Raw genomic sequence first — 18361 nt, 5'->3', positions numbered from 1 at the left:
ACTCTTTCTCTGACGTTTTAGATTTGATGTCTTGCCAATGTGCAATACGCATAATAAAATCTATTTAGTTTTTGCAGGGTATTTCCTCTATAGTCAATTCCTCTATCTAGTTAGCTTGAAATGAGAAAACCCCTTTATCTGTGGCAGTTCATCACAACTTCTGGGCAGGTCTGTGTTTTCAGAAGCTTTACCAAAATTTTTGCTGTCTCGTACAAATGTAGTTGAAGAGCATGTCAGCCTGGACACAAGGGCTTGAACAGGGAAGCCGAACCAGTGCTCCGATGGTCTTAAAGTTGAAAAACATCTTCTTCTTTCTCTTTTGTTTCTTCTTTTCACAAGGAACTACTTCTTGCATTTGACAGAGTTGGGTGTTGACATCTCTCTGTCCACTAAAACCCAAAACACCAATTGAAATACAGATAGTTGTATTAAGTCATGTTCCAGTTCAAGTCAAAAACATTATCTGTTTAATGTTTTCCAGTAATGTTTCTTTGAAATTTGCATGTCTGACTATAAAGTCTTGGTTCAGAAAACTCTTATAATCAGTCTCTGAACACATGGCCCATGATTTAGTTTCATTGCAGCAATAAAAGGATGTTCCTTTTCATATATTTCATGCCAAGAAGTAAAGTTTTTCTTTTCTGTAGTTGAATTATTTATCATTTTGCTCTGGCTCTTCAGAATTTCAGATAATTATCTTGTCACTCTAATTCTCATCAACTGTCTAACTGTAATATCTGGCAGTCTTCTCAGGAGTCTGAACCACAATCAAGTCATATTATGGACATTCAGAACAATCTCTTTCCTGAAAAAACTTTCTTACTATTCGACATGGGCTTCTTCATTAAGTAGAGCTGCAGGAGTCATTTATCCCAAATGCTACTACAGATGCCCAGTATGTAGGTCTAAATCTTTGGAACAAGGAATGCCACATTTTGCACTTAAGGGACAGGGTTTAGTGGGGTGGCAGGTGGGTAGTTGGATGAAGCGATCCTGGAGATCTTCTCCAACATTGGTGATCCCACAATTCCATGACTTTATCAATAATTCTCTGTCCTGGGATGAACCCTTCACTGTGACACAGATAATCTTTTTTTTTCCTATGAGTCTTTACTAGAATATTTAGGACACTAATATCCAGGTACTGTTGTGCAACTATCCTTAAACTAGATGAGTTTCAGGACTTGGCTTAGCCAAATAATTGCATAGTTTTCTTTTTATTAAAAAAGTCTTTTCAGTGCCAATTGTTGGGTGTTTTAGCATTATTAGAAGCTGTTGGCTGTTTAATTTAAATAGCTGCTATGCTGTGATCCTTATAAACAAAATGGGGGGAAAAATTATTTTCCTATGATCCTTGCTGCAATCCAGAAAACTTTTGTGGAAACTGTGGAAAATAATTTTTAACATCTGGTTCTCAATATGATGATTGAATTGTTTAATAATATTGAAATAAGTGGCTTATCTCAAGGAACTAAGCAATCTGCTGCCTTATTTGGTAAACAATCTTGAGTCTGTCAAACTAGAAATAGACACAGCCTTATGATAAATATTTAAGACACCAACAGAATTTCTAATGATTTTAGTTTTATAATATGCACAGTTTTCATGCTGATTCTTTTGTTTAAAGAGCATTCCTTCTATCTTCGTGCATGTTTGTTTTTTGGTTTTTTTTGTCCTTATTGTTTTTTGTAAACAAGACAATCAAGAATTGATAAACAATATCCCCAAAATAACTTTTCCTTGTCATTATATAAGCTTTTGCGCTCACATGCATTAGGCAAATTGCTTTAAAAAATGTTACAAAATGCTCAGTACATTTAAATGGTGAAAATCTGATCAGGTTCAATATCTAAGTTTCCCTGTATCTGTGCCAGATAGATGCATGAACTGAATGGTTCTATTTAAAGCAATTCCCAAATAAATAATTGGCAACAGCATTTAGATTTAGTTGGGTAAGCAGGACAGCAAAACTGCTTCAGAAAATCACCACAGATTCAATTTTCTAAGCTCTATTTATGTCTCATGTCTCACCAAAATGACCGGGGTGTGTGTGCAAAAGGAGGAAAGGTAGGAATAGATGAAGAAAAAAGAAAGTTGGGAGTTTCTTACTCTCATGTTTGGGATGTGAGGGAGGGAATACCTGAGATGGAGAATCTTTGGTGTAAAGTGTATTTTAAAGACAATCTAATGACAATCCATCTCAAACTTCGTAGGTTTGGCCTTCATGGACATGGATAAGGACACCAGGTTGTGCCTTCCTAATCAGGATCTTCCATCAAAAATAAGGGTTCTGTTTGCTTTAAATAAAAATCAGAGAGATAAAGATTTGAAGGGTGGACTATTCAGTGAATGAGGAACTGATTGGATAGTTGCAGCCAGAGGGTTGAGGTCAATCGCTACATGCCCAGGTGGAGGCCAGTGACAAGCAGTACCCTCCAGAGATCTGTGTTGAAACCAATACTCCTTAACATCTTTATCAGTGATATAGATGATGGAATTGGGTGCACCCTCAGCAAGTTTGCTAATGACATCAAGCTGAACAGTGAGGCTGATACAGCAGAAAGAAGGAATGCCATCCAGAGGGACCTCAATAAACTCAAGCAGTGGCGCCTTGTGAGCCTAATGAGGTTCAACAAGGCCAAGTGCAAGATTTTGAACTTGGGTTGAGGTAATCCCAGATGTATATACGAGCTGTGAGAAGAACTCTTTAAGAGTAGACCTGCTGAGAAGAACTTAGGGTTTCTGGTTAATGAAAAAGTTATCACGAGTCACCAGTGTGTGCTTGCAGCCCAGAAGGCCAATGGTATCTTGGGTTCCATCAGAAGAGGGGTGAGAAGGGTTCCATCAGCAGGGTGAGGTAAGTGAACCTCTACGCTGCCCTCATGAGGACCCAGCTGGAGTCTGGAGCCTCCAGCACAGGAAAGATATGGAGCATTTGGGGAGGGTCCAGAGGAGGGCCATGAAGATGAACCAGGGGCTGAAGCACTTCTATGAAGACAGGCTGAAAGAACTGGGCCTGTTCTGCCTGGATAACAGAAGGTTGCTGGGAGAACTCATTGTGACCTTCCAGTATTTAAAGGGAGCTTATAAACATGAGGTAAATCAACTTTTTACGTGGGTCGGTAGTGATATGACAAGAGGGAATGGTTTTAAACTAAAGGAAGGAAGATTTATGCTAAATCTCTAATGTAGAGGAGCACCTTTGTTACCATGAGAACAGCGAGGTGCTAGAACAAGTTGCCCAAAGAGGCTGTGGATGCCCTATCCCTGGAAGTGTTCGAGACCAAGTTGGATCAGGCCCTGAGCAATCTGGTCTAGTGTTTGATCTAGTGGCTTGGAACTTGATGATCCTTGAGGTCCCCTCCAATCCAAGGCATTCTGTGATTCTATGAGTGCAGTTTGATAGCAGTGGGTCATAATGAGTCAGTCAGAAATGTGCTGGAGCTGTTCATGTTCCTCTTGTCTGTGCTATTCTCCTCGGGCCTTTAAGTCCTCATAAGGCTTATTTATTTACCCTCCATATCGTATGATTTTTTCAGCAAGCCCTAACCTGGGATTCTGCATAGAATAACAAATCTTCTGTGGTGTGCTGGGTAGCACAAGGAACAGCCTGCAGTGTTTCTATACTTCCATGTTCCAACATTAAGCAAGAATTAACATGAAAATATTTAGTTCATGTTGAGCCATCTCAATGCATAGCTACTCAGAGGCATCTGCATCATTTGTCTGCATAGTTGGAGGCAATGAAGCACTTACTACTCTGTATACTCAAAGGTTTTTCTATGTCAGTACAAAATATGCAAATTTGCCGTGTCAGGGGTGTGTTTGACCATGCTGTAAACACAGTTTCCTATGGAAAGTAATGCAGTTGTTAAAAAGAAAACACTGAACAAGCAAAAGGAGTTAACCTGATTCCACTGAGAGAGAATCTGCTTGTGAGAAATCTCTACAGCAGACTGAAATCTAGCTGCTGTTGGTTTATTTGCTGGAAGAAAACCAGACCATCATTTGCCCACTTCCCAGAAGGGTGTCTGTGTGTGTTCTCCTTTCTCTCTCAACAGTACTAGAGTTGCAATCTTGCAGTAAGTCCCAACTGCTAAAAAGACTATCTCAAGGAAGCTATTATGGAAAACACTGACATCAGCCCAACTTCTCTGTTGTTGTACTTGTACTTCTGGTGCCACAAGAGTAAAGACCGGGTTGCTTCTTTCTTGGAACAAGAAATGCAGCAAGAATTGCTAAATCTAGCTTTAATTCTTTGTTGGGTTATTTTGTTTACTTAAAACCTTCTTTGTCCAACCTCTAATTACATGTATTCTGTGTAAATATGGATCAGAGAAAAAACTTCACAAACACCAAGACTTAAGTACAATTTATAGACATGAGGACAGTGTGGATGCTGTGAGAAGTGAAGAAGCAGAAGCAAAATCATCACCTGGAGGAGATGCTGGTTTTCAGAGTGATCTGACACATTGCTTAATACTCTGTTCAGATAACTGTAATCATTATCCTGTTTTTCATCTTTCATCATTGATAGATAAATCAAATTCATTCAAGTTGGAGAAAATAACAACGATGAAGCATCCAGATGTGGAGTCTTCTGTAGAGGAGAGACACGGACCTGTTGAAGTGTGTCCAGAGGAGGGTCACAAAAATGACCCAAGGAATGGAACACCTGCCTTACAAGGACAGGATGAGAGTACTGGGTCTGTTTAGTCTGGAGAACAGAAGGCTCTGGGGAGACCTGAGAGCAGTGTTTCAGTATTTAAAGGAGGGCTGTGAGAAAGAAGGTGACTTTTTAGCAGGGTCTGTTGTGATAGGACAAGGGGAAAGGACTTCAAACGAAAAGATGAGAGATTAGATTGGATATAAGAAAGAAGTTTTTTACAATAAGAATAGTGAAGCACTGAAACAGGTTGCACAGAGAGGTGGTGGATGCCCTGACCCTGGAGGCACTCAAGGTCAGGCTGAACAGGGCTCTGAGCGACCTGATATAGCTGTAGGTGTCCCCGTTCATTGCAGGAGAGCTGGACTAGATGATCTTTAAAGATCTCTTCCAACTCAAACAATTCTATGATACTATGAAAAAGCAACCAGTCAGAAACAGGCAGCAAGAAGGCAGAAAAGGTTTAGGTTTATAAGGCTTTTGGCCACATAAAGTAGCAAAGTCTGATAGACATCTATGGTCCAAAAGAGCTAAACCACAATCATGAGCCCCCTGGAAAGCAGGCATCTCCTCCAGCTGATAAGCCAGATTCCCTCCTTCCGAACAGTTACGCTTTCATCACTGTTGTCTTCCTCAGATGAATTAAGGTCGATAAATTATGAAGGACAAAAATGTTTAATGGTGATTAGCAGGGAAGGCTGTTAAATGATTAGTGATGCTTTTGATGAGCAGCTTCTTTCTATTTTAATGGCTCCATAACATAACTGTACTAAAGTTTATATCATGGAAGTCAGACTCTTTGTTCACTGACCATTAGCACAAGTTATTAAGTTGTCACATCATTACACAGTCCTAAGCTTTTTACTCAGCAGCACTCTTGCCTCATTTAGTGTAGCATATAAAGGACATTCACTCAATGAACAACAATTCAATACTGTTTTCCTTTGCTTACTCAGTGTGTGGCCTTCAAACTGATTTACTGCATATTGTTTTCCAGACAGAGCTATGAAGACTGTTAGGAATTTTCCTCACTAGGGTGCACACGTGTGTCTCACAAAGCAAATTATTTTACTGTTGTTATAGACAAGGAGCTACACCACACAAATATTACATTTGAAATTATCTGCTAGTTTTGGTTGCCTAATCTGAGGCATTCTGGATCTGCTTTACTCAAAGTATTTGTGATGAATAGGCCTTTATATGATAAAATACAGATCTCATTGCTCTTACTGCAAGTTCTGATAGTTTTGGAAAGTAATAGCCTGAGTTCTCCAGCCAGGCATGTAGAAAATAAAGAAGTATATGCTTACAGTCATTTAAATGCAATAGAATTCAATTCTTTACAGTAAAGTAGAATTAACTGACATCTTTCTCTTTCAGTACCCCCGTACCTTACTTACCGTCATTGCTAGATGGAACAGGTATGAACAAGCTTGAGGGCTTAGCCCAAGGAAGAACCTGGAAGTGAGGATGCAGCCCTACAGCCTGCAGGGTGTGCTGGGTGCTCCTCCCGGAGATCAGGGCTGGAGCAACAGCAGTGTCACCTGCTGGAGAGCTGTCCTGAATGAGTCACAGACTGTAGCATGAGAGGATGAAAAATAAGGCAGAACCATAGCAGAGACAAAGCATGAGTGTAGTTGGGTAATATGGAGAGAGGCTGTAACGCCTCCATCCCTGGAGAACTCTAGCAACAAAGCTCTGAGCAGCCTGAGCTAACTTTGAGGTTATTGTACTTTTAGCAGGTGATTGACTTCAAGAGCTCTCATTCAACTTATTTTTTCATCCCTATTATCTACTGAGATTACCATTTACTTAAAAATTATCTTCTTGTCATTATGGAGCACACTCTTGCTACATAAATCACATTTAAGTGTTGCTCTGAGGCTAGAGATAATGTCCTACTATTTGACATTGCACTATGAGTGTTTATCTGGCTTAGTGCTTTGCCAGGGATCATAGTGGAATACTATGAGCTGCCATATCATCTAGTACAGTTATTCACATTGAACAGCTGATAATGGCAAAGACACTGTCTGCATACATTTACATCTGTCTCATTCTCTCTTTGCAGGTCACTACGATGGTAATAAATCACTGAAACAGAATGTGGTTCCTATAAATGCTTTCACTTTTTATGTTGAAGGGACACCTTTCATCAACAAGCCTGGGCAAAGATAGTTTCTGCCCTGCAAATGAGTCCATATAGAGATGTACATGTTTGCAGTTTTGCCTTCAGTCACAAAATAAGGATCATCTGCTAATTTGGGCAAAAACTTTCCCAGTCAATATGAATGTGGGTACTGTGGTCTGAAAAGAGGATTTATCTCATGCAATAAAGACAAAAATAAATTGATGCGCTGTGGGATTTCTGACTGAACAAGGAAGGGTTATTTGCAGTCTTTGCCAGAATCATTGCTGCCTATTGTTGCAGCAGTTACCAGGAATTAGTGCCAGTTTGGTTCCATGCAAGGCAATGTTCACAGTCCTCAACATGTCTCACTGGATTCTGTAGTATCTGTGAGCACAATCACTGCCCATAACTTACCTCTTTGCCAAGGTAGGAAGAAATTGCAAGGCACTGAGCATTCACTAGAGATTGTGCAGTCCTCATTTGTGACTGTAGTGACCAGGTGTCAGAGCCCTCCCTGACCATAGGACACCAGCTGGCACAAACCCCTCCACTAGCCACAGATACCTGCTCTCCAGCAGCAATGGAAGCTTAATTCCACAATTCAAGGCTGTAGATTCCACTCCTGCTCTTTTGGGATGAGTTCTAGCTCACCTACTATCCTGCCATGTAAACCTTGGCAAATAGTGTTTTCTACTTAGGCTTTTCTCTTAGCAGAAAGAAGCCAGTAGTACTGATATCAGATAATTACTTCAAAGTCTGCTAAGAAAAGTGCTGTCATACAAAGGCTTTAGCAATGGAAGCTGTAGAACAGTAGTTCATTTCAGACAGCCAGACTGTAATCCAAAAGAGGAGAAACAAACAGCTTGACAGCAGGAAGCCAGATGTCAGGCAGACAGGATAGCAGAAAGTTAACTCAGTCCTTCCAGGTACTGGAAACGAGCTAGCCTGAACTACTATTCAAAATACATGCCTTTAGAGTCATTCACTGAGCTAGATCATTCTTAATTATATGCGGTAAGGCAAACAAAATAAATTAAAAGATTAAATGAGGTTTTGTTTTTGTTTTAGACTTTTTGTCTACCAAGGTTCATGCCCTCAAAACACTTGAGAGCAGCAGTTTCTGAGGTAGTAATGTGAAATAAAACAGCAAAGATCATGCAGAGGCCTCCCAAAACACCAGGCTCCAATCTGACAAAGTGATCGTTAAAACTAAACCACAATAATAATAAAAGCAATGCCACCTACCAGTTGACATTATGCTCAAGTCAAAGCTAAGGCCTCTTCACCTTCAACACTTCGGGTTATAAATAAATGGAACACGTACGTCCTAGATCCTCTAGTCTTCTAGAGTAGTCTAGAGCTCTGTACTACCAAATAATTGATTTAATTTCTTCTTTAACACCTTAATAGCACTTTCTATGTCTAACTCAAGACAACTGTACCACCACCCATTATTTATGCTGATTTCAATCCTTCTGGCTTCTCTCACAAAGATGGGAGATATCAATAGACTGTCTCTATAAAGAAAAGCTTACCTCAATTTTCCTTCCTCTTTTTACCAAAGGATATTCCAGCATTAGAAGATATTAGCAAAATACAACAAGAAGATTTTAAATTTAAAAAGCTGGTATTAATTCTATGGTTCTATGATTACCATTTAACATTTAGCCATGTTCTATGCTTTAGTCATATTAAACAGTGCCTGGCAAAAGATGGTAGAAGGATAAGAGTCCACCTGTTATTCAAACTAGAGTTAGAGATGTTCAGAGCCTGATGACTCTCCTTTTTTGATATCTTGGCTCAGAGTGAATTTGTTTCTATCTTGGAGGCCTTATAATGATGCGTGATATACAGTGTTAGTATCAAAACTTTAAACATCACCCTACTGATGTTATTAGATACTGTTGTGGTATTCTATATATTAGATGCTCAGAATGATTGAGACCTGAAAACTTCCATTGAATTTTACTGGAAAGTTAAGAGAGAGCAGATTTTCAGTAACAGCTGCCCTCAGGTACAAGCACGATTATCCCAGTGTAGCTCCTAACAAAGCGCAGGAGTGGAAACGCGTGCTATGGATAAACACATGGTACTCATGTTCTGAACTCTGCTGTGAGTTGGTTATATGGAAGCAAGGGTCTAACTTGTGTCCTTTTGAGTACCTGAAGAGATTGCATTATTAACTTCTACCCAGTGAGAGGCTCTATGACTGCTGTATACAAAACTCTTGGAAATACATCATGCGTTTTAAGGGGAAGAAAGAAGAAACAAACCTCAATTTAGAAATGACCACTGACAAAGGACCTGGCGCGCTACCAATTAAGTGTTCCATTGGCTAATTATCTGCCTTTAAAAATGTTTAATTTGAAGCCAAATTTCATCTGGCCTCAAATTCAAGACATTTCGTCATATTGTAGCTTTGCTGTATCAAACAATTCTTTTATCAAACTATTTTTCTCCACGGAGGTAATTATAGGTAGATCCTTGTTTTGTAACCACGTCTGTCTTTAAACCGAATAAATTAATCTCTCTTAGTATTATAAAGCATGTTCTTGATTCTTGGCATGAGAACTGGATACCGCATTTGGCACATGGATAAGCACTACTGGAACAAAAGTAATATTATCTCCCCCATACCATTTGATATTCCCTTTTTAAAGCATCCAAAAGTTGCATTTGGCCAAGTGGGAGCTCACGTTCAGCTGACTATCCATCATGTCTCCTAACCTTCTCTCAAAACGCTGATGCCTGGGATGGGCTCCCATTCTGTTTCCAGATGTATGACTTTACACTTGGTGATAGTGAAGCAAGCTGTATGAGCTGGACACCAGCAAAGGAACACCAATTAACTGTAAAGCCTATAAACCTTAGCATGCCTGAAAACTTTATAAGCAAGTTGTTAGTGTTTCAGAAGTCTCCCGTTGCTGTTCCAAAGGCTGTTAGGTAAAACTTTTGGCTTCGGTTCTGAGGAAAAGAAAGGAAGATGATGGCCATTCTGAAAGAGGAGTTCACAGAAATATTATCCCAGAACGTGTCAGACTCTGGCAGTTGTAAACAGTGAGAAAGTAACATGTTTACAAGACCCCAAACTTTACCATAAAGGATTTACATTTTTTATTGTTTAGGGGCCAAGTGATTTTCTTCAGCATTTTTAACTCATATTACTTCATAAATGCTCCAAGATGTATATCATTCATGCATTGTGTAAGTGGATCATGCCTCATTTCCAGTACAAATTCTGACCTTAACTATCCAACCACGAGCTGTTGCTCTAATTGCACACTATGGAACATGCCCAGTGAGCGTAATTAAAATACTTGAATTTGTGCTAGCGTAAGGGGTGACCAACCCCTACATCTTACTGCCTATCTGTGCAGCTTTAAACTAATACAATTAAGCCTGTAGCATGACAAGATCCAGATGAGAACAAAGGTTTTCCATGATTCTAACAGCAATGTTTAATTTCCATGGGAAGTTTTTTCCTTTCATCCAACAGCTTCATGACAATGCTTTCCTATTACAGATCAGACCGCTTATCCCATTAAAAAGATATTTAAAAGTGAAGTACTTCAATGGTTTTCACTCACCCACAAATCCACTTATTTACCCATAATATTTATTTACTTGCACTGAAAATCTAATGAACTGATCCAGTCTGATTCAGTACAACTATCAGCTTAATTGGATATAGGTGGTGTTACTTTCACCTTAGTCACAATGAACTGTGTTAATACATTTCGGAGCTCCAAAGTCACAGCAGGGGAACTGTCACATATCTTCAGGTTTCATAATTGAGTGGCTCAATCTGTAAACACTGTTACCAAATGACATTCAGTCCTTTCAACAATTTCTCCCTAGTCATTACTGAAAGCACTCAGCTATTTCCAGTGAAGCCACCACCTTCACTTCCTGAGCCATTTTATAAAGATATAACAAAATTAGTATTTGGCAAGCTTTAACAAACTGGCGTTTCTGTTAATTTTAGTATCAGTATCCTTTGTTAGTGCAGTATATAAAGATAGCTCATCCCTGAGAAAATCATTCAGATAGAATAGATGCAATCTGTTTATCTATTGTATTGGATGTCCCAGCAGGTTAAGATCCTTCAGTGTTATCACAGAATGGTTTGGGTTGGAAGGGACCATTGAGACCATGCAGCTCCAACTTCCTGCTACAGGCAGGGACAACTCCTTCCAGACCAGGCTGCCGAGAGCCCCATCCAGCCTGACCTTGAAAGCCTCCACAGTGGGGGGCACCCATAATGTCAGTCTGCATGCAAGTTCCATTCAAAAGTTCTGCAATTTAAACAGTCCCTCTATAAGACGCTCTTTGGCGCCTCCGGTGGCGCAGTGGTAGGAATGCCGCTCACAACACCAGAGGCCCGGGTTTGAATCCCCCTGTGGCGCAAGTGGTAGAAGTGCCGCTCTGCTACACAGGAGGCTTGAATCCCAGGGGTTGGACTCGATGATCTCTAAGGTCCCTTCCAACCCGCACGAGACTGTGAGACTGTAAGACTCTGGCAGTCCTATACACCAGCAACACTCACCCTAATCCAAACAAATCTGGTCATCTCCAGTTCCATGATATCCAAACTAAAACACTGCAAATATATCAGGTAAAGCAGAGTAATTACTCAGAATGTTTCAAATACTTTTTGCATATTGCGTTTTATTTTTCCTTTGGTAAAAAAATAATAATCTGAAGTTGTTTAGAGCTTGAAGTAAATACTATGACATTAAAACCAGCATCTTAACGTTTTAAGAACAACAGATCTAACCTTGACTATTCTTCACATAAAAAAATTCTCACATACTTATTGTCAATAGAATAATAATTAATCCCTTGCCTGACTGAAGCTGAAATCAGTATTACCTGCATACTGGCAATTCAGAGAGTAATTCATTGTTTTAGTGAGGTTATTCCACATCATCTTATCAACTAATGCTGCCATAATAAAGGGTTACCAAAAGAACAACTGAGGTGACACTGTTTTGTGCAAGAAGATTTTATTAACAGACCAGACTTTGAAAAACTGCAGCTGGGCATCTGAATCTGAAACAGAAAGAAACAAGTATCATTGGACACACGCAGATCTGAAACTACTTTGGCCACCCAAAGAGTTCATACACTCTTACATTTAATCATGCAGCCTAAGAACACTTTTTCTTTACCAGACTTCAATAGTCTTGCAAACTTTGTGACATCTCTGCACTGAATACACCAACTTCCACTGACAGAACTAACTGAATAAAACACTTCTAATTTAAAGCATTGCTATCTCTTTTCCTATTTTTCTGAACACTTAGCAGAAAACAATTCTCTACATGAAGACATCCTGAAGCACTGAATGTATTTAATATCTTCTCCAATAACCCTGATTTCAGTAAGTTTTGGGTGTTGTTTACACAGAATGATTAAAACAAAAAGCAAACTTGTCTCAAGTTCCTTTTTAAGTCTGTTTAAGAGCTAATAGCATCCAGTAGCTTAAACTGAAAGAGAGTAAGGTCCTGATGTCTGCCAGTACTGTTCAGATGCTCGACAGTAAAGATGGAGGGCAAAGGATCTACACTGACAGAAAAGTGTGAATTAAATATAGTATCTCTCATCTTATGCTCAAGAACCACACAGAAACGTAATAGCAGTTGTGCTCAACCTTTCTTCTGAAGACTCACAGATTAACTTTAGAGAAGCACCTGGGAGAACATAAAATTTCTAGAGAATGCTACCAAGAGCAACATAACACCACCCAGGGCAACAAACATTAGAGCACCTTGCTTTCTCCAAATCAGTTCTTTACGTAGGCAAGCTAAGAAGGTTTATGGGAACGCTGTCCCTGGTAATCAACTATTTTCCTGAAGAGCCAGGTTTCCATGTGCTGTGTAATCAGTTCTTTAAAGGTCCACTGCTTTGTACAACAAGACAAACAAAAGACTATGCAAGAAGTTTGGAAGAGAGGAAGAACAGCCTGCATATAAGCTTCAATAAAACAGCTCAGCCAGACAATGAGAAGGTTATCTCATGAGGCTGTCTCTGGCTTCTTGCACAGAGTATCACAGAATCACAGAATGACCCGGGTTGGAAGGGACCTCAAGGATCATGTAGTTCCAACCCCCCTGCCTGGCAGGGCCACCAAACAAGCAGATATGAAAGAGCTCAAAAAACCAAAAACACAACAGCACAGCTTGATTAAAAAGCAGAGAACACCTTCCCTTCAAAAACATGTTTCTAAGAACAATTTATTATAATTTTAAGAAGTATGCTAATAATCCTATTAATAACAAATAGCTTCTACTCCAATTTTTAGCTCTAAAATCTCATTACTACCTGCTATTTTTATTAATCAAGCCCTTGGAAATTACTAGTTCTTAAGCAAACCAAAAGCTTCTTGTCTTTGAGGAGTTTGGGGTAAATTGCATTTTTGCCTGTTAGTTTTTCCAACTGTCCTGAAACAACAAAGTTTTCTTAAATTCCAGAATATTTGATGTAGCAAAAAGGCATTTATCCTTAAGGGAAAATTGATAAGGGACAACACTGAAGCTGGCTTAGTGTGTGAGAAAGCTGGAAAGATGGGAAATACGAGACTTCTGAAACAAAGCTTTGTGTTTGAATGGTCAACATTTATCACTAAAACAGGAACAGCAGAATAACAACGAATGATAGGACAGACAGTTTGAAGCAGGTACTAACACTTCCAAACTGCTTTAAGTGATGTGTCAATGAAACTTCCCATTTCTAAAGGACAGCGTCTTCAAATTGGCAAATTAGTCTTTCTAAAGTAAAGCCTTAGGTAATATGAAAGCCTGAGTTGAATCATTCTGAATGAAACCTTAGGCTGAAACTTTAGACCATTAAAATGCTGTAAATTGAGAATTTAGAATTTAGTTTTTCCCAATCCTAAATAAACTTCCTTCTTTTTAGCAGAAATCAGACAATAATATGAGGAAATACTCTATTACCATCACAACAGTAACTGTATGAAAAGCTTATTAACGAGAACTGAAAACTGTAGCCAAAATCTAAAGGTCTCCCATCGTAACATCCAAACAATGCTTTCATACATGCAATTAGTGAAGGGAAAACGAATTACCAGTAATGCTTCTACTTCATAAACGTATCATCTATAATCAACATTTAACTTCACAAAGACTGCTCTACTCGGCTATTCCAGGTACCTACCACTCAAGCACAACTGAACTGTCAACCAGGAACAACTGCAGCCTACATAGCAGAGATAGAATAGTGGATAACATTAACATTTGGTTGTATCTTACCATTAGTTCATTCTCCTTATGAGTCTGTTTATTTGATCTTCTCTGTTACCAGCATCTCCACCCTCCACAAAGTGGATCGTTTTCTTCTTCATTCCACCCCGAGGAGAGGATAACTTGAAGGGCCAAAGGAAGTTGTTCACAACTTTGAAGTTCTTGCCAACAGTGTAAATTTCATGGATCACATCTTCCATGCAGATGATGCCAAGTTTTCCTAGAATTCAGAAAAGTTGTTTCTACAAGGTCTACAAAGCCACTACCAATGACAAGCTAAAAACTGTCTGACTGCCGTATCTATCACTGTGTGAAAAAGCATCCACTTTGTCAATACAGCCCATGACTAACTTTTCCAATGCAAATCCCATCAGTAGCAGCTGACTCAATATTATTTCACTGACACTTTTCGTATTTGTGTCCAGCAATGGGGAACAAAATGACTGCTCAATGGATCTTCAGAAAATAGACTTTTAAATACACATGGACACAAGTTACACGTAGCTCAGGGAAAATCACTAAACAATTTGTGTAGTTGAATGATGCAACAGCATGTTTTCTTCATGTCATTCTGAGTTCTTCAGTGACTTGTTACAAGTGAACTTCATGAAATACAATGCTAAGAAGGCAGGTGGTAGTAACACAATATCTGTACCTTCTGAATTTGAAAGCATAAAACACGACACTTTGACTGGAAGGGAGACTTAGATGGGAGAAACTTCACTATTTCTTGGTATAACTTGGAAAAAAGGAGCCTCTTAGAGCTCGATCTACTTCCTGACAATAGACCACCATGTGTGCTCTGACAAAATACACTGATGGCTTTAATAGCTACTTCTTCTCACAGGAACTTTAAAAGACCTGTTTGCCAGAGCATGAAGGTCTAAGTTACAAGCAGATTCTAATACTAAATTTGAAACTTCAAAGCAATGTATAATGAATTTTCTGTAAGAAATAAGTGTTGGAGCAGGAAGAAATATCCACCATCATATTAAAGGTCAAGGGAATTACAGTCAAAATTTACAAATCTAAAATCTGAACTTTGATTCTCAACACTTTTACTTTCAATACTTCCTAATGAAAATCACTGCATGCTTTGTATTAACACAGAAATAGACCTACTAATCACTAGATTCCCAAGAGACAAATAAGGACACTTGTCCAGCTTAGCACTAGTCATCCAACTGCAACTAGTTCTGTTCTTGTTTTGTAGAGTGAAGTTTGTATTTACCAAGGCGCTTCCGAATCAGGGAGTTATCAGTCAGAGCAATGCGCTTCCTGTTGATCTTGCCATAGCCACGCTTGTAGATCAAATCATGCACGGACTTCAGATTGGGATAACTGAAATACCAGGTAAGAGTTACTGAACTGTACAAGCTGGATGCAAAATGGAATTTCAATAGCAGACAATTCGAGTTAATTCCAGCACATCCCAAAAGTAAACACAAAAGTAACAGAGAAGTAAACTTTACTCCTACAGAGCCAGCAACAGTGCTGGCAACAGAATAATCATATATAGCAAACACTGCCTTTCCTGTTTTCGTGCTCTCCCTGCTTTGATTTAAAAACAGTTTGAGCACAGGAAAATGTGCAAGACTAGTATAGCAAAATCCAAGGCAAACAACATTTGCATTACTTCGATAGAACTGAGCATGTTACTCACCCCCATGCAATATAGGGCTCAACAATCCGCAGCATGTTGATGGAAGCTTTGTTGAGTTTCACAAAGGTGCCATTAAAAATCTGACGCAGGCGAAGAAGCTGTAACACCTTCCGGACCTTGGGGCTGACACCATTGATACTAGAGGAACACAGCAAAAAGCATCAGTTATCTACATCTGAAAACATATTGGTAACATTGAAGCAATAACAAGCGTTAAAGAAACAAAAACCCAAACAGAAAAATAAACAGTAATGTCCTTCTATCTTAAAACACATCACAATTTAACCCATTCCACAAAGTAAATTTTGTGTGTTATCATATTTATGTATTTCAGGATTAAAGGAGATTTAAGTCCATAAAAATAATTCAAACAAAAATTACACTTATTAACTACGTATCCTTGTGTTCTCCTGTATATAATTCTCTTGTTAGTTTTCTCTAACACTTCTACCAGAACACAGTTAAACAAGCACTTCTAATAGCACTCAGTAGGGAACAGTGGTATATAATTTCATCAAGATGAACTCAGACAGACTAACAGTTTGCACGTCTTGTTCTGCTTTGTTTGTGCTTTAATAAATCAAGGATTCCCAATGGCAGCACACACAAAGCAAAAGGACTTCACACTGAACTACAGCACTAATATATCATCAACATGACGGCCAGTACTTTCCCAAACATCCTGTCAAAAGCTTGGATTTATGTGAACATTTAAGCTCACAAAACAAGGGAGGTGACAAAAAAGAAACAATTTCAGTGCTTCTGAATATAAATAACGTACTCTTATTCTTACCCTCTTATCCTGATGACAAATGCAAGCTTGGGTTCAGCTGGAACATAGTAATTACCGGCTTTTCTGGCCATCCTGGCCATGCGGATCTCCTGTCTGTACATGTGTCTGTACTCCTTATGGTAAGCTTTGGCCCTTTCATAGATGATTTTCCTTTGCGCTTTCCGAAACTGGAAAAAACCAAACATTACTTAAGACCATATAATGCATTTTAATACACGAAAATCAACTTCAAATCATTCAGCACGTTCCTGGTGATGTACCAGGTGCATCTGTCCATAATGTGGATTCCAGGATGACCATCAATCAACTAAAATGTGGAGAACTGTGCCACACTGCAATAGTGGCTTATTTTGAACAATGTATTACCACATATTGTGCTTTATCCTCAGAAGATAACATCTTTCCTTGCTGAGCATTAACTTATATGAATGTTTTGTCTCAGCTCTGCCTAAACCTAATTCTTTATACACAGTTTTGACCCCCTCTCGTGAATAATTCATATCTAAACATTCAGAAAACATTGTGGCCTTCCAGTACTTGAAGGTAGTGTATAAACAGGAGGGGGAAGAGCCATTTACAAAGATGGATAGTGACAGGACAAGGGGGAATGGTTTCAAACTAAGACAGGGGAGGTTTAGGTTAGATATTAGGAGGAAGTTTTTCATACAGAGGGTGGTGACACACTGGAACAAGTTGCCCAAGGAGGCTGTGGATGCCCCATTCCTGGAGGCATTCAAGGCCAGGCTGGATGTGGCTCTGGGCAACCTGGTTTGGTGCTTGGCGATCCTGCACATAGCAGGGGGGCTGAAACTGGATGATCATTGTGGTCCTTTTCAACCCAGGTCATTCTGTGATTCTATGATATAAACGCTATCAAGTTCCTGAGTGCTTTCTGTCAGCAGTGATAGCAGCTTGCTGACCTGCCTACAAAAGAGACAGAATCCAAGCAAGGAGTCATGCAGCACTCACCTTTTTTTGGGCCAACAGCCTCTTCAAACGTTTGGCTTTTGCAGCTGCATAAGCCTGTCGCCTCTTCAGGAGGCTTTCCGGGACAGATGGCACCTTCTTTGCCCTAAGTGACAAGAAAAACACTTTTAAAACCCAAGTTTACTAAAACCAGCACATCATAAACACCAAAAGCAACAAGAGACAACATACACGCAGGCCTCATTGACTCCTGTCAGTTTACTGAGGCACACAACTTGTCCTCACCATCACCAGGCTTCAATACAGCCTGAAAACATCAGCTTTTGTATTAAGAGAAGGAAGTATGACATATTATTGCTCGGTTTGTAAACACCTATAAAAAATAACTAATAATTCAACTTCACGAAGCATTTAGGGAGTAGTTTTAGGAAGAGAAAAGCCTGATAATAATCAAATTCTACATTCATGACGTTCAACGTAACTTGCATTTGAAATTCCTTGATGTTTTAACACGTGTTAGACGGTACTAACAGGTCGGGCCTGCTCCTGTACTACCAGCGCCTGCGAGTCCTCCCATCCCAGCACAGCCACCGCAGTTCCCCACCCCACACAGCCGTGCCCGATGCCGACTCTACCTCCTCACCCCACCTCAATACGGGCTACTCAGCAGCTTGCAGAAAGGCAGGGCCCGAGAAGGCGGCAGCCTCATCGCCACCGCGCTCAGCCCCAACCTCCCACCGCCCCCAAGCCACCCTCCAGGTCACTAGCAAAGGCCACGCAGCAAGTGAACGGCAAACACCGTCCCGACGGCGGAGGACACCGGCAGGCGCCGCCACAGCCGCGGATGGCGGCGGATTGCGGCAGGGCAGGGCGGCCACTTACTCCTTGTCCGCCATGATCGGCGCCGGAAGAGAGAGAG

At 39.9% G+C, this 18361-nt stretch overlaps 1 protein-coding gene across 1 annotated transcript; it reads right to left on the bottom strand.

Moving 5' to 3' along the window:
* Positions 1–11786: 11786 nt before the first annotated feature.
* RPL7 (ribosomal protein L7) lies at positions 11787–18355 on the bottom strand. The gene is made up of 7 exons (XM_015855784.3): positions 18325–18355; positions 17485–17587; positions 16516–16682; positions 15723–15860; positions 15291–15400; positions 14069–14279; positions 11787–11849 (listed from the first exon to the last, which is right to left on the bottom strand). The coding sequence occupies exons 1-6, from the start codon at positions 18336–18338 to the stop codon at positions 14071–14073; spliced, it is 741 nt and encodes a 246-aa protein (XP_015711270.1). The 5' UTR covers positions 18339–18355; the 3' UTR covers positions 11787–11849; positions 14069–14070.
* Between the last annotated feature and the right edge of the window lie 6 nt (positions 18356–18361).

This window comes from Coturnix japonica, chromosome 2, assembly GCF_054131305.1.
Source record: "Coturnix japonica strain WE chromosome 2, WE-NBRP24, whole genome shotgun sequence".
Taxonomy (NCBI): domain Eukaryota; kingdom Metazoa; phylum Chordata; class Aves; order Galliformes; family Phasianidae; genus Coturnix; species Coturnix japonica.
Note: the sequence above shows the minus strand (reverse complement) of the source record. Positions and strands in the feature narration are given on the sequence as shown.

What these genes read in the sequence shown, in the direction of transcription:
- RPL7 (XM_015855784.3), bottom strand. An exon ending in TTTGTCATCAGGATAAGAGG is followed by an intron (nt 15,861 to 16,515) that starts GTAAGAATAAGA and finishes GTGTTCCTCTAG; the next exon opens with TATCAATGGTGTCAGCCCCA. An exon ending in CCTGATTCGGAAGCGCCTTG is followed by an intron (nt 14,280 to 15,290) that starts GTAAATACAAAC and finishes TCTGAATTCTAG; the next exon opens with GAAAACTTGGCATCATCTGC.